Genomic DNA, 14035 nt, shown 5'->3' with positions numbered 1-14035 from the left:
TTCAGAGTAAAAGCACACAAACATTTCTGCCTAGCAATCCAATCTGAGTGATGGTGGGGGAACTGTAGGCTATGGAAGAAATAAAAATCTAGTGCAGAGTGTTGTTTGAACAAGAATATTTGTGACAGTAACATTTGTAGAACATCAGAAACAAACAAACAAAAGAAAACAAAACCTCATATGTGCATCAATATATGTTAAACAAACAAACAAATAAACAGTAATCTGTAGTATACCATTCTGTGGACTGGTTAAAAGAAGGCATTATGTATGTAGATATTCGTCTAAAGATTTGGTTGAAATGGAATACACATGCCATGGAGAAAGCCTAAACCCACCTTCACCACAGATATCTGTCAGCACAGGTTTATAGGCACACTGTGAAGGACACATAGTCATCACCCTATAAACACTGTGAGTGAATGCAAGGTTAAATTTCCCCCTTTAGGTCCCCTTGAATCACATTGTTGGCTACAAGGATAATTGTTTTACATTTTTACTGTTGGGAGAATTTTCTGTACATGACAGGAGTGATGCAGCTGGTCATATGGTTTGGGACAGTAAGGGATTGGGGCACAGCCAGGTGGGGTGGAGTGGTCTCGGGGAAGTCATTCATAAGTTGATAACTTTATTCCAAGGACTTTGTCCAGGATATCCTTGGAGAAGGTCATGGAGGGGCACAGAGCATCTATAGCTAGAGGACTTAAAACTGTAGGAGTGCTAATAGAAAAACTCTCCAGACGTTTTAAAAGGCGGAATGGGGTTGTCCCTGAAGGTTACTTTGAAGAATTCTGCGAGTTCCAGCAGGTAAAGCCTAAACCAAACAGGAAGCAGTTAAATTAAAAACTAACGCTATGGTCAGCTTGCAGGAAGGTACAGTCCTGTGACACAGAGTGTGGCTGTGCCCAGCTGACATTCAGAAGCAGCTGCAAGGGCTCAGCCACTGTGTCTAAGGTTGTCACAACTGGGAGTCTCGCTCTGGGGGTGCCCGAGTACAGGTTCCTGGAAGCCAAGCTAAAGGTGACTTCCCTCTAGGGTACAAATCTGACTGGAACACCCCAGCCAGCTGATGGGGGAAGAGCCTTCTCTGTGTTGGGGAAGGGCATTGAGAGACTGTGCGTACACACGTACACACACACACACACACACACACACACACACACACACACACATACACACCCTGCACCACCTTGCTCAGGCTGTTCAGTTTGGAAAGTGGGACTGAATCCGGATCCATATGTCATTACAAATTGCCTGACACCCTGACCTAGGAACTTGAAGACTTGGGATGCAAGGAAAGGGGCAAAATGAAGCCCCCTTTTTAGCCCCTGAAGCTGGTGAACTCATCGCCCCCACCCCCACCCCCCACCCCCGCACGCTCCTACTCTGGTTACCATTTTGTTTCCATGTCAGAGGCAAGGGATGGGGGAGATCAGCACATAGATGGTGGATTCTCTTTGGTAGGTGTTAGGGAGCAAGGGCAAGCAGGGACCTTGGTCTTTCCCCCCCAGGGCCCATGGGCTAGAGTGCAGGCTGTTCCAGAAACTGACACCGCCCCCCCCGCCCCCCCCCCCCCCGCCGCGACAAGATGAGTATCACCAGAGGGGGGGAGTCTGGCATGTGGCGAAATAGGTGTGAAGAGAAGCAAAGGATCTTGGAGGACCTTCCCAGGAGCCTCTGCAGGGATTTTAAGGGGCCCTCTGGAAATGGGAACTGCTTTGCCTGCTTTCCAGGAGGCAGGAGTCCAAGACTGAAGGTTTGGGCTGTGAGTGCTGGGGATGGGCACTCCAGAGCAAAGATGCAGCGGGTACCTACACCATAGCCATCGGAAGTGAAAAATCTTCATCGCAATGAACGAAAAACTCTTTGGATCCTCAGGAAGATAGTCCCAGTAGTCACTTGCAATGTTCATTTCACCCAGAGTCCTAAGTGAAAGCTAAGGGTTTCACCCCGGCCTTCTTTTCTCCAAGGCGGGCTTTATCTCTCCTGCTCTAATTTCCCTTATTATGCTCTTTCTTTATTTCACAAATCGCCTCCGCCCCCGTTACCCTCGTTTTCTGGATCTGTCTTCCTCAGCTTTCCACCGGTTTCCATTTCCCATGTTGGTGCCTTTCTCCAGCCTGTCTCCTCCTTCGTTCTCCCCCCTACCAGCCCTCAAGTTCCTGACTGAGGTCGGGGCTCCCTCCGGAAACGGCCTTTCTCACATTTTCACATGGAGTTGATGCTCGAGTGAACTAGCATGTCTTGAATCTACTTTGCCTAGGATGGAGTGCAGAAGGTCCTCTTCAAGTGCTGGAAGCCAGCGCCAGCGGACCGTGTGGAGAGCCTATGAGGATGCTCGCAGGTCAGGTCTGGAGCGGGTAGGTGTGTTGAATTTGGTGATCACTCCTCCCACTTCACCACAGCGTTAGGACAGATCCACCCTAATTATACCACCCTCCAGAACTGGCAACCCGGACTTTTGCGTTGCAGCTTAAAAACAGTTACACCAACCAACATATGGAGATGGAGATGTCATCGAGATTAAACAGCACGGAGCGATAATAATCTAAACAATCACAAACAAAAGAAACGTTCTGTGAGGAGGCAGATCCAGAAGCCCGAGTTTCAAAGACTCGCCTTACATTCCTGGAGATCTCTCCTAGGGCATGTGAGCGTGGTCCCCTAACCGAGTAAGATAGCTTCAAACAGTAAGCCGGTGTTTCCTGTCTCCCGAGGGACCGCTTGGAGTAGGCGCGCCAGAGGAATTAGAGTTGGGGAGCCCTCCGTCTAAAGCAGTTCCACCTGGGAAGCAGTTGGAACCTCACTCACTCAGAGAAAGGGGTTCCTGGAAAGGAACCCTGTTGGGTGAACAAATCAGCCCGCCCCCTGATCCCTTCTGTCTCCTCCTACAGCCTCGCCCACTTCGGTCTTCTAGGAGGTGGATCTAGTGGGAAGCTCGCAGGGAGGAGCCACTCCAGTTTGCCTGTCAGCCTTTTCCCCAAAGTCAGCAGAGAACACGAAGTGGGATTCATTTCCACAAGCTAGGAGCTCAGTGATGGGCAGTGGATCGTCCCCAATTCGCAAAGGGAAAAAGGTCGTGGGCAGCAAGCTATTATGACAAAACAACAACAACAACAACAACAACAAAAAAAAACAAAACAAAAAACCAGGACCTGAGGAAATCCTTTTTTTTTCTCCTTGTACCCGCACCCCATTAAATAGATGGGTGTTTGCGACAGGCTTAGATGTTTTCATTTAAATTCTAGCGGTTGTGCTTAGGTTGGCCATTTGTATATTTAGACTTTTTGAAAATACCATCAGAATGAAATTACGAACAAATTCCAACTGTTTTTCAAAATAATGTGCGATCCGGCGCGGGCGAGCACCCCGGCCCAGGCAGCAGGATCTCCTTCGGTTTGGGCTGAGATCCAGATCGAGGGAGGAGGAGGGGTTGGGGGCGGGGAGCGTGTGGAACTGTTCCCCAGAGTGGCCCCGCGAGGCGCGTGCGTGAACCAGAGCCCGTAATGTATGCTGCCATTAAGAATCCATGCAGCTTCTAGCGCTCGGGGCGCAAGGACGCATGTGTTGCTGGAATTCAATCCGTGGGGGGAATACAGATTGGGCTGCGACCCACTGGGTTTGATTTATGAACTGTTACACTAGCGATTGTTTACACATTGCATTTCAGAGCTTTGGCACACCCTCCCCGCCGCGGGCGGAGGGCTGCTGGGTGTGGGAGTCTGCTTCAGCACCGGGATCAGCCTTCATCCTTCTCCAGCCCCTCCACAACCCTAGGGAGCACCCACGAACTCCCTCCCATCCCTACCTACAGTGAAATCAGATTTTGATTTCAATGAACCCAAGAGCCTATGCGTATAGTTCTCCTTCCCCCAGCCTACACCATGTATGCAGACCCTGGACCAGGGTCTCCACTGCGGCTGTTTACTAATCTGTAAAGCCATGAGGAGCCTATAAATAGGAGAGGTGGAAGCAGATCGACGGGCAGATCAATAGGGCCCCGTCTCCTCGCCATTTCAGCTGAGCTGTCTTATTAATTATGAAAGGATTCGCCTGATCCCCGCCTGGGAAAGCAGTCTCTCTGGCCCTCTGCAGAGCCCTTAATGGCGGTTCCTTTGCAAGCTGCCTCTAGCCACCGCAGAGGAAGAGGTGTGTGGCGGTTAGGGCCTGACCTGCAGGAACCTAGGTTAGGGCTCATGCCCACCTGGGGGCTGGGCAGCGGGCTGACGACTGTCATTGTATCTGCGTGTGAAAGTCTCTAGTGCACACTTAGTGAAGGCCTCTGTTCTCTAATGAAATTGAAAACGAACCCCCTTTTTTCTTCAAATATAAGCCGAATCTGAGAGACATAGCCAAGCGTCTTAACTGATGAGGGTTCCCGTGAAGACGGCGGGTCATCCAGACATTTGGTGAACAATCGCCAGGCTCCCGTGTGCGTTCCTCTAGCTATTCTGGGAACTCGGCGGAGGAAAAAAAAAAGGACACCCCCATTTCAAACAATAACTTTTATTTTATACTTCTCTATACTTTGTAGCAAATTTTTGCTGAATTTAATTTATAATAAACTTTTTAAATTACATCTCTCTCTTTTTTAAAATCAAGGCTCTTTTATGTCAAAATCTTTTTTTAACTATATTTTAGATTTAACGTTGATTACCCCCTTGTGATCTATACCGTTGGGTATTCAGGTATTACTGTATGTGTGACAGCTAAAACAAGAGAGAGGAGGGAAAATAAAGGCAGTGGACCTGAAAGATGCATCGACAATAGCAGGTGAAGCCAGCCCCTCAGTGACCATAGCATTTCCTCTGACCACCTTTCCCACTACACCCAGCCTGTTTTTATCTCTCTCTTATCCTTAAAATGCAAAGCCCACACTGTGTGTTTTCGCTTTCCTGGAGGAGAAATGTGCAGTGGAAATGATCAAAACAAGGTACTGTGGAAGAAAGACGTGAGTGTGAGTATTCACCAGATGCTTCCCACGTGGACACCACTCTTGAATTCATTCCCCTGGCCTTCTCCTCTCCTCGCTTTCCTATTAGGAGGAGCCCATCATTTTTCATGTTATCAACATGATTAATATAGTAGGTGGCCCAGGGCCATTCCTGAGATTCTTTTGCCAAAAAAATAAAAAAATTTAAAAATGGGGGTGAGTTTGCCGTTTTCTTTTTTGTGTGTGAAGACGGACTGGAGCTGAGGTCCGGTTTTGGCTGTGCTTGCTCGCTCACTGATCGGTAACATTTGGCAAATAAAATACAAGGAATCAAACGAAATAAAAAAGAGAAACAGGATTTCCCACAATCCCATATGAGTGTTTTCAACATCACAGAGAATCACAAGGTCCTCAGAGAACGGATGGCTCTTCCTCTCGATTTCCGGGAGCATGGAGTGAGTGTGGGTGGGTGCGCCGGGGGTGGGGGTGGGGAACCTGGTCCCGCGCTCAGAAGGAAAGCCAGGTCGCTAAAGCTGCCGAGAGAGACACCAGGAGCACAGGAAGCGCCGGGAGCAGGGACCCCGCCGCCCCGTTGCCGCTGCCGCAGAGTTCGAATAAGCTGCCTTGGATGTTGAGGTTTTTCGATTCTTTTCTCAGTTTATCCCACATATCTTTCGCCCCTTCCTGGCAATCCGTAAGAGCTGTGACCGTGCAGCTGTGGAAATCCTCCCAGTATCTGGCGAGGAACAGAACAAAACAGAAGAAGCAGGATCACTTTGGGCGCGGGAGGACCCCAGAGCTGCGCTCCGGGTGACTGCGCCCTGGCCAACCTCCCAGAGCGCCTCTTCCCCGCCCGCCACCCCTTTCCCAGACCTGTTCGGCACTGGGTAACGACCGGCCAGATCTTTGGCTCATCCTAAACACCGGGTCCCAGAGTGTAGGCCTCTTCTTTCCCTGTCTGATTTCCCTAGTCCGGTGCCAAGAAGGGACCTGACAGCCAGGAGCGGGGTCGCACCCGCTGCGTGGCACTGGCACCACAGCCTGCGCAAACAGATTGCTCACCCTCCTCCGGGAAAGCTAAGAAAACAGCACTAAGCCTTGCAAGCTGCGGCCCATTAATGCCTCTTAGCTCGCAAGATGGGTGACTTGCTCTGAGCCAGGCCCTCCCCGCCTGGCTTCTCACATTCTCCTCCCCCTCGCCCCTTCTGTTTCCCTCCTCTCCTCGCCGCGGTCCTTTCGCCTTCGCCCTCCTTCTTTCTCTCCATCCAGCCCCCACACCTTCCTTTTGTTTCCAGTTTTTCCTCATATCCCCTTTCTTTTTTTCTCCGTCTCTTCCTTTCCGCGCTTCCCGCTTGCTTTGGTCCTCCGAGGTCATCCTGCCTTTCTACAGTCCGGTCCTCCAAAAGGCGTCTGGGGACCCCTACCAGCTCTTCTCTCCATTCCCAGGTCGGTAAGTATTAAGTGCCTGAGCACCTGAGTAGACTGTGGAACCTTCTCCAGCTCTTGCAAACCTCTGTGGCTCCAGGTCTGCGAGGTGGATTCTTCCTCTAACCTTCTCCCTAGCATTTTTCATAGGTTTGAATACCCGGAGTTTATGACCTACCACCTCCAGGTTGTAGTGCCCACTTCTCTAGAGTGGGCTTGATGGACACCTATGTTATTCCCCCCCGGACCGGGCTCTGGACGCCCCCCACCTCGGGACAGTTCTCAAATCAACTCACGTTAACTCAGCCTCTTCCTCTTCTCCCTCTCAGCTTCAGCCCCGCCCCCACAATCTTCATCCAACCTTTTTTTTTTTCTTTTTTAAATTTGTCCCCCTTTCTTGTGGAAACCCAAAATAGATCCCGAAACTAAATATAATCCCAAGCCGTGATCGATTCCTAAGGCTCTGTCTCCTTTTAGAGGTGGGTCGATCTGCATGTCTAGCTCCCACTGCTCCCAGATCTAGAGCTCAGGGTCAGCAGTTACTCTTAGCAGTGTGGGTGCATTTTTTTTCTCAGCTCTTTCCTTTCTGTTCGCACATCAGGACTGTAAGCTTGTTGAAGGCAAACTTAACCTTCATGTCCACTTCAAATCTGGCTTCTGGCTCACAGAAGCCAGGTTTGTATGTAAATGCTTGTTGGGGGTTCTTGGAACTTAGGCTGCCTTCTAAGGACTTCCTCCTTTCTCTGAGTTATTAGGGCTCCACAATTTGTAATAAATAACCAAGATTTACAGACACTGCAGGGCCCAAGGGACAACTCCCCTGCAGAACTCTGAAGCAATTGGACCTGGAAAGCAAAGGACACACAGACTGCCCCTTTTTTAAGGTATCCCAGATAGGGACAGCATACTTCTGAGATACGGAGTGTGGAGAAGAGCAAACATTCACCCAGGGCTGGGAGAGCTCAGCTTCACCCACTTGCTGAGCATTGGGTACTATTAACATAGTAGGTTCCGGATCCAGCTGCCTGCAGCCTTAGGGACTGCCCTTCTCTTGTCTGTGTTTTCCGGGACCTGAGTCTTGCTAAAACAATTAAAGGTAGCTAGGAATATACCATGCTCTTAGCAAATGCTGGAGGTTTTGAAGTATGTAAACCTGCCTTGCTTTGCAGATTCATTTTTATCAGATGTTTGGAATTAAATAATTTTTTTTCTGTTTTATGATAGAAAGATACCAGGCACTTACTTGTTGGAGTTCCTAGTGGGTGCTGAGGTATTTAGTAAAGTTTTTTTTTTTTTTTTTTTTTTTTTTTAGCAAGATAGACCCCTCCATTTGATCATTGCTTAAATGAATACCCTTCTCCCCTATTTAGGAAGAGAAGAACCATGCAAACGCTATGGAAAATGGGAACAAAGAGTGCTTCTTGCCTTAGCTTTATTGCAAGGCCATTTTGTGGGAATGGTCAAATACAAAGTAGAAGGCATTTCTAAGGCCTTCAGCAGCTAAGATGTGGAGGTCCACTGCGGTGGAGCTCTGCTGGACGCCTCTTTTATGGCCAGATGCAGGCTTTCTAGCCCACCACTGAGAAAACACCCCTGAGCCTGGCAATGAAGGCCTTTTCGCCCTGTGGACCCGCAGCTGCCCCCCTCTGGGGAGATCATACAGAAATGGGAAGGAGAAGGAGCAAGGAGGTTGGCTACTCCAAACCTGGGGATGGGCGGCAAACTTAGCCAAAACTGCCAAGCCCCAAAGTCACTGACACACGGTATTGCTTAGCGCGCTTTGGAGGGGGGCTTCTCTTAAATCTCGTTATTATCCCCACCTCTTCTTAAACTGGAGTCAACTGTTCAGAGCAGTAGGCATTCACAAGAAGGAAGACTGGATGTCATTTCAAAGCAGAGATTTTGTGGAATGAGAAATTGCTAAAATGGCACTTGCCCTGGGCACCTTTGCCTGTTGGGTGCAGGCCCTTAAGACTGGAAAACTTAGGTTAGTGGGAGAATTCTTTCCCTTAGCCGACCTCAGGCTATGAAGTCCCCTTAGACACTGCAGAGTCTACACCAGGGACCTGGGCCTCAGGGCCAGAGGGCCGGTCAGCAGCCTTGGCTAGAAGGCAGAAAGATTCTCACTAGTAGAATGTTGAGCTCAGGAGGGGAGGGGGTGGGGCAGAGCGTGGGGGTGGGGAGTGGCATGGAACTCTGACCTCAGCAGCGCCCCCAGAAGGGAAACCCAGGGTCAGAGAGGACACTTACGTGCACACGGTCTTGATGTTGGTCTTGTCGTCCAGGCCCTGCGGGTAGTTGGCCATGCTGTCGCCCAGCTTGAGCAAACAGTCTGAAAAGCCCTTAAAGACTGCATCGCACTTGCCCGCTGCTCTCACGGCCTGCACCAGGTAAGCTGTGGGGAGGAGGGGACACCAGTCAGCATCGCCACCACCAGGCCCCGCTACCGACCCTGTGGCCCCTTGGAGTGGTCTCTTTTAAAATTCAGCCAAGTGGCCCAGGAATGACCTATTTGCATTCGGCCCACCTCTGGTGCAGATGGCGGGATCCGAGCGTGGGTGAGTGCAGATGGGTGGCAGGGAGGTAAGTCCATTTATTTTCTCCAGCTCGCTCCCCCAACTGAGCTCCATTTCTTTTTCTGTTTTCTTCGCCCCCTCTTCTCACCTCCCTCATCTCCTTTATTACTCTTTTTTCCTCACTCCCTCCTTGTCTCTCAACACTTCCTCCACCAAAAACCCTGTCACGTCTCGCGGTGCAATCTTCCATTTTTGTGGTGACAGAGGGGGTCTGAGAAGTAGAGTGCTGGGGGGGCCAAAACGGCCGGGCGGGCCAGAGAGGTGTGGAGTCCGGGGTTGCGCGGCTGAACCAAGCGCCACACCCCCAGCGCAGCCACCGGGCGTCTGGGTCTTTGTCAGGCGCTCAGCAAATGTTGCTTAATGAATGAATGAATAAAGTCTTTGGAAGACCGCAACAGCCACGCGGACGGGATGCTTTTATTCCAAGACCGACTGCCCAGCATGAAGTCTGTTGTTTGTGAGACCCTTAGGTGCGCAGTTCCCTGCCGCTCTAAAGCAGGGCAGTTTAAATGCTCAGGGACCTACCTGAGGTGAGGATTGGTCTCAGTAGCTCGTGTGTGGTGTGTGGTGTGTGTGTGTGTGTGTGTGTGTGTGTGTGTGTGTGTGTGTGTGTGTGTGTGTGTGTGTGAGATATCTGTGCCAGTGACCCCAGTCAATGCCAGCAGCCTGGTGTGTGTATATGTGTGTGTGTGTGTGTGTGTCCCCTGTTTCTTTCCCTTTTCTTCTGCGCATCTCACCTCTGCATTCCCCCTTAATGTCCCTGGAAACAGCCAGGAGATCAGACCTTTCCTCTCAAGGTTGCAGCCAGCCAGCCTGCTAGGCGCCAGATAGGCTGCCGCCTAGGGCTCTGGCTCCTACGAGCGGGGTGGGGTTGAAGTAGGTAGAAGCTGGGCCAGAGGCAGGGGAGAGAAGAAAAAATTCCAGGCCACGCTGGGGTCCTAGCTCGAAAACTCAAGCCAACCAAATCTGGAAGCGCTGCATTTAAGGGCTACTAGCTTCCAGGCGGACTAGGACGGCGCAACAGCCATTTCTTCCCATCCGGTGGCAAACGGAACCGGGTTGGCGGCTCAGTAAATAGAGGGCAAAAAGGCCCCGAACACCTGAGGTACCCGAAGGGCTAGAGAGAGGATCAAATCTCCACTGTAGGGGCGGGGAAGGGGAATCCTAGAAGGGAAATGGGCCTTCGGCTCTAGGGGGATTTGGGCACAGGCCTCTTCTGCCACCTATCCCTGTTGGAAGCATCCCGGAGGGGTGGAACACTCAGCATCCTCAGTCTCACGCAGCCACCTGTCCCTGAACGCCAGGCTACTGCAGACCCGGGGGAAGGTGACCCAGCCAGACGCAGCCTCCGAGCAGGCTGCGCGTCAGGCTGATTGCCGCAGGAAGAGCTAGGCGGGACTAGTGCTTCCTAATCCGGAACGGGAAGCTCTGCGGAAGGGACCGAGGTTAACTTCCACCTCAGCCGGGGCAGACACATAACCTTTCATAAACCTAGCTTCCGTCACACCTATTTATAAAAGCCCTCGGCACTATAACAAAAGCAAATTGTAAACACTGACATCGAGACCTATGAATAAATGAATCTTTGTTCTAATGTGGCTCGGTCACGATGGAAGAAACCCTACACAGCTTCTTCTATAATGTATGTTTCAAACACGCCTTTGCAGGAAGGAAACAAAACCCAACCTAGTCTTCCTGGCCCTGGGGCCTTCCTCACCCCCAAAACTCGGAGTCGTTAAAGATGCCATGATGATTTTTACAAGGGGTGTTGGGGCTTTCTGGGAGCAGGAAATGCTCCTGTCACTTTATTTTTCCCAGGCGTTGCTGGAGCAGATCCTGCAGCGCGCATGTGTGTGAGCGTGTGTAAAATACGAATTCAGGAACATTTCTGTGTTTCGCAATTGTGGCTTCTAGAGATCTAGCTTTCACTGGAGAGCCGGAAGCAATGCGCGGGACAGAGGTTGCAGGCGCAAGCCTCTGCGCAAGTCGAGTTCTCAGTTCTTTCAGAACCCGGCTCCTGTAACCCCCAGGCAGTCGACCCCAGCGCCTCTGTTTTCTCTAACATCCCTATCCAGTGCGGTTTTCATTTGCTCATTCATTCGTTGGACCTCTTTCATTCATTCCAAACTTCCTCTCAGCGCATCTTTATTCGCTCACCATCCTCTACTTCCCCGCCCCTCCGCAGCAACCCCCACTTTTCTTGCCAAATGTCAGTGATTTGGGACCGCTTCCATCCATGAATTAATAAAGACTGAGGCTCTGATGCAAAAAAAGGGGGTGGTGGTGGACATTTGGGAACATATACATTTTAATTCCACTGCCAGTATTTTGGTCATTTTCAGGCTGAGGTTAATCAAATGCATCCCTCTTGCAATCACTGTTTCATTATTTTCTGTTCTCACCCACAACGAAAACAGAGCCCCCAAACATCCTCCAGGTGAAACCCCTTTCTTAAAACCATCACTGTTTCCTGATCTAGAAGCGTTTGCAGGCTAACTGCAAAATGCCACAGTCACTTATTTCCAACACGTAAAGAATTTGCTGCCCTTGGGAATCTATGTCCTAGGATTGTTGCAGCTCTTTGAACTGGTGTCAAAGGCACAAAATCATCAGATGCAAAGCATTAAGTCATTTCCTAAAATTAAAGGAAAAGCCAACATCAACGTACACGGCCCTTGCTTTGCAAAATCCCAGTTTCTGCAAAATGACAAAAATCCCCCAAAATCAAATTCTCAAAATCATGTCAAATGCATATAGACCCCGATGGAAAGAATCAATTTTAATGTCCTGGGAACACTGATTCCTCTACATTTCTTATGAAGAAAAAAATATTAAGCATTCCTTTTCTTGTCCCACACAAATTCCCTAACGCACTCCTGAAATACTGCAAGATTTGCCCATAAAGAATTCTACAGCCTGACATGACAGCAGTTCCTTCCATCTCCAGAAAACCCACTGGAGAGTTTCTATTTTTTTCCTCTTGTCCATTCTATTAATAAGGTGCTTTACTTTCACTTTTCGGCTACATTAATTAGTGTTCCCATCCGACATCAGACAAGCGGATTCTTTAGCACTTATAACATTTGCATTTTGGTTGGAGAAATATGAACTTTAAAAAAGCTTTTTGACAGTGTAACTGAGACTCAACATTCCTTAACATAAAATGGGGACCAAATTAGTCCTTCTATAAACCGCTGCAAACAAAAATAACAAACACACGGAAACGACATATTGCAAACGCGTCAAACCCTTTCCTATATAAAAATAATAGAGATGCTAATATGTAAAGTCACAGACACACGGGAGCCTGAAAAAGTGTATGAATGCATATTTGGCTGATCTATCCTCCTCGGCAGAGTCTGCGGTGCCGGAGCAAAGGCTGCAGCTAGGATATGGGGGGAGGGGCGGGGGAAGGACAAAGTTCTAAATGCTGCAGTTTGAGGGCAGCCTTGGAATATCTTGGCTTTCTGCAATAAACTTTTCAGACCTAGCTGCCTAGCCATCTAATTTCTGCATTCACATTTCGACCCCTCAAAATAGTACCTTGCAGTATAACAGGGGCCCCATGCCATGAGCGCTCCGACCCTGCTTTAACCTGGGAAAGGGTAGCAAAAATGGATGTGCGCTTTGGAAAGAACGGAGAAAACCCCTTTGGAAAACAGCCTGCCGCACACACTTCAAGTCCCTTACTTTAGGAAAACCGAACCAGGACTCCAGAGTCCCAAACAGCTAATGCCCCGACCCCGGGTGTCTGCAGGGTTTTCTGAATCCAGCGGCAGACGCCGGCCAGCAAGTCCCCTTTGGCGCCTCCGGGGCTGGCAGTCTCCCGTCGCCTACCATGCCGGACCGGGTGGCCACTTACCTATTTGCACCGCGAGGATCAGTGAAATATATCTGCCGTTCAACTTAAGTCCCATCCTACGTTTAGTCAAACCATTTGCGACCGCAGACCTTTAAATAGTTAGTTTAGAGAACGCGGGGGAAAGCTGAAAAATAGGCATTGCCAACAAGTTCCGGGAGCGACAGAGACTTTATGCACTGGGAAGGCAGAGGGAGGAGAGAAAGAGAGGGAGCGAGGCAGAGACAGAAAGAGAGCGAGAGAGTGAGAGGCTGGGGGGTGGAGAGCTGGGAATGGTTCACTCCATTAGGAGGGGGCGGAGGAAGTACAGCCTCACGCCCACGAGCAGGCCTGACGTGGGGGATGACACGGATTGATTTTTTTTTTTTAATATAGACACCTTGGTAGAGAATCGCCATTTATAGTCATAAGACTCTGGAATTAATCAGATATCTCCAATTAATGTGCAATCTCAACGAAATCTCGCCTCTGTGGGGTGACCACTTCCCATCCCGGTGGCCACCCCCGCCTCCTCTTTCCAGGGGCCCCCAGCCCCGCCCCCTCCCTGCGCAGAATCGGGGCTCCCTCTCTTCTCCCCGCCCGGAGCCGGGGAGTCCTGGCGCGCCCACTCGATTGTTCAACCTGCTCCCTCCTCCACCGGCGCCACAACGAACCTAGACACTTCCAACCCTGCAGCGAGGTTTCAGGTGCTTCTGGCCTGGGGGGGAAACTCAGCCAAGCCGAATCGCCGCACCCTTCCCCCTTCCGCGGCCTGCAGACCCCACACTTGCCTATCCTCTTTTTCTCTAGCCCCTCAGCTGAGCTCTAGGCGCAGCCTGGAGCTCGTGAACACAACACCCGGCCCCCAGCACCCGCACACACTCACACACACGCGCACGCCCGGGAACCGAGCCGAGCGCCCGGGAGTCAGCCCGCACACACTGCACGCGAGCGCGCGTACACGCCCAGGCCCCAGGGGTTCGTGCACACCTGGGGCCCCAGAAATAGACTCCGCGTGCCCTCTTGTGAATCTCGCCACTGGCGACTTGCACCCACCCGAGGGGCCGCTACACCAGACGCAGAGACAGCTATTTTGGGGGGTGGGGAAGGCACCGGGCAATGAGCCTTGGCTAAGACGATTTTCGGATTCTTGTGATTTACAAACTCTTAGCGCTTTAGGAAATTTCCAATGCAAGCTCCAGTGTGCAGGCTGTTTTCTGGGAGCCTCCTGGGGTCATTTGTTGGGCTGCACTCACACGTTTA

At 50.6% G+C, this 14035-nt stretch overlaps 1 protein-coding gene across 2 annotated transcripts; it reads right to left on the bottom strand.

Moving 5' to 3' along the window:
- Positions 1 to 4492: 4492 nt before the first annotated feature.
- Positions 4493 to 13057, bottom strand: Nrn1 (neuritin 1). Of its 2 annotated transcripts, XM_037205795.1 has the most exons (4): positions 9044 to 9304; position 8810; positions 8609 to 8753; positions 5217 to 5669 (listed from the first exon to the last, which is right to left on the bottom strand). In XM_037205795.1, the coding sequence occupies exons 1-4, from the start codon at positions 9122 to 9124 to the stop codon at positions 5441 to 5443; spliced, it is 456 nt and encodes a 151-aa protein (XP_037061690.1). In that variant the 5' UTR covers positions 9125 to 9304; the 3' UTR covers positions 5217 to 5440. The 2 variants fall into 2 exon arrangements, with proteins under 2 accessions (XP_028737501.1, XP_037061690.1); XM_028881668.2 differs by lacking the exons at position 8810; positions 9044 to 9304 and adding an exon at positions 12797 to 13057 and having other exon boundaries at positions 4493 to 5669.
- Positions 13058 to 14035: the final 978 nt, after the last annotated feature.

This window comes from Peromyscus leucopus, chromosome 5, assembly GCF_004664715.2.
Source record: "Peromyscus leucopus breed LL Stock chromosome 5, UCI_PerLeu_2.1, whole genome shotgun sequence".
NCBI lineage: Eukaryota > Metazoa > Chordata > Mammalia > Rodentia > Cricetidae > Peromyscus > Peromyscus leucopus.
The sequence above is the reverse complement of the archived record's forward strand: the minus strand, read 5'-3'. Positions and strand labels throughout refer to the sequence as shown.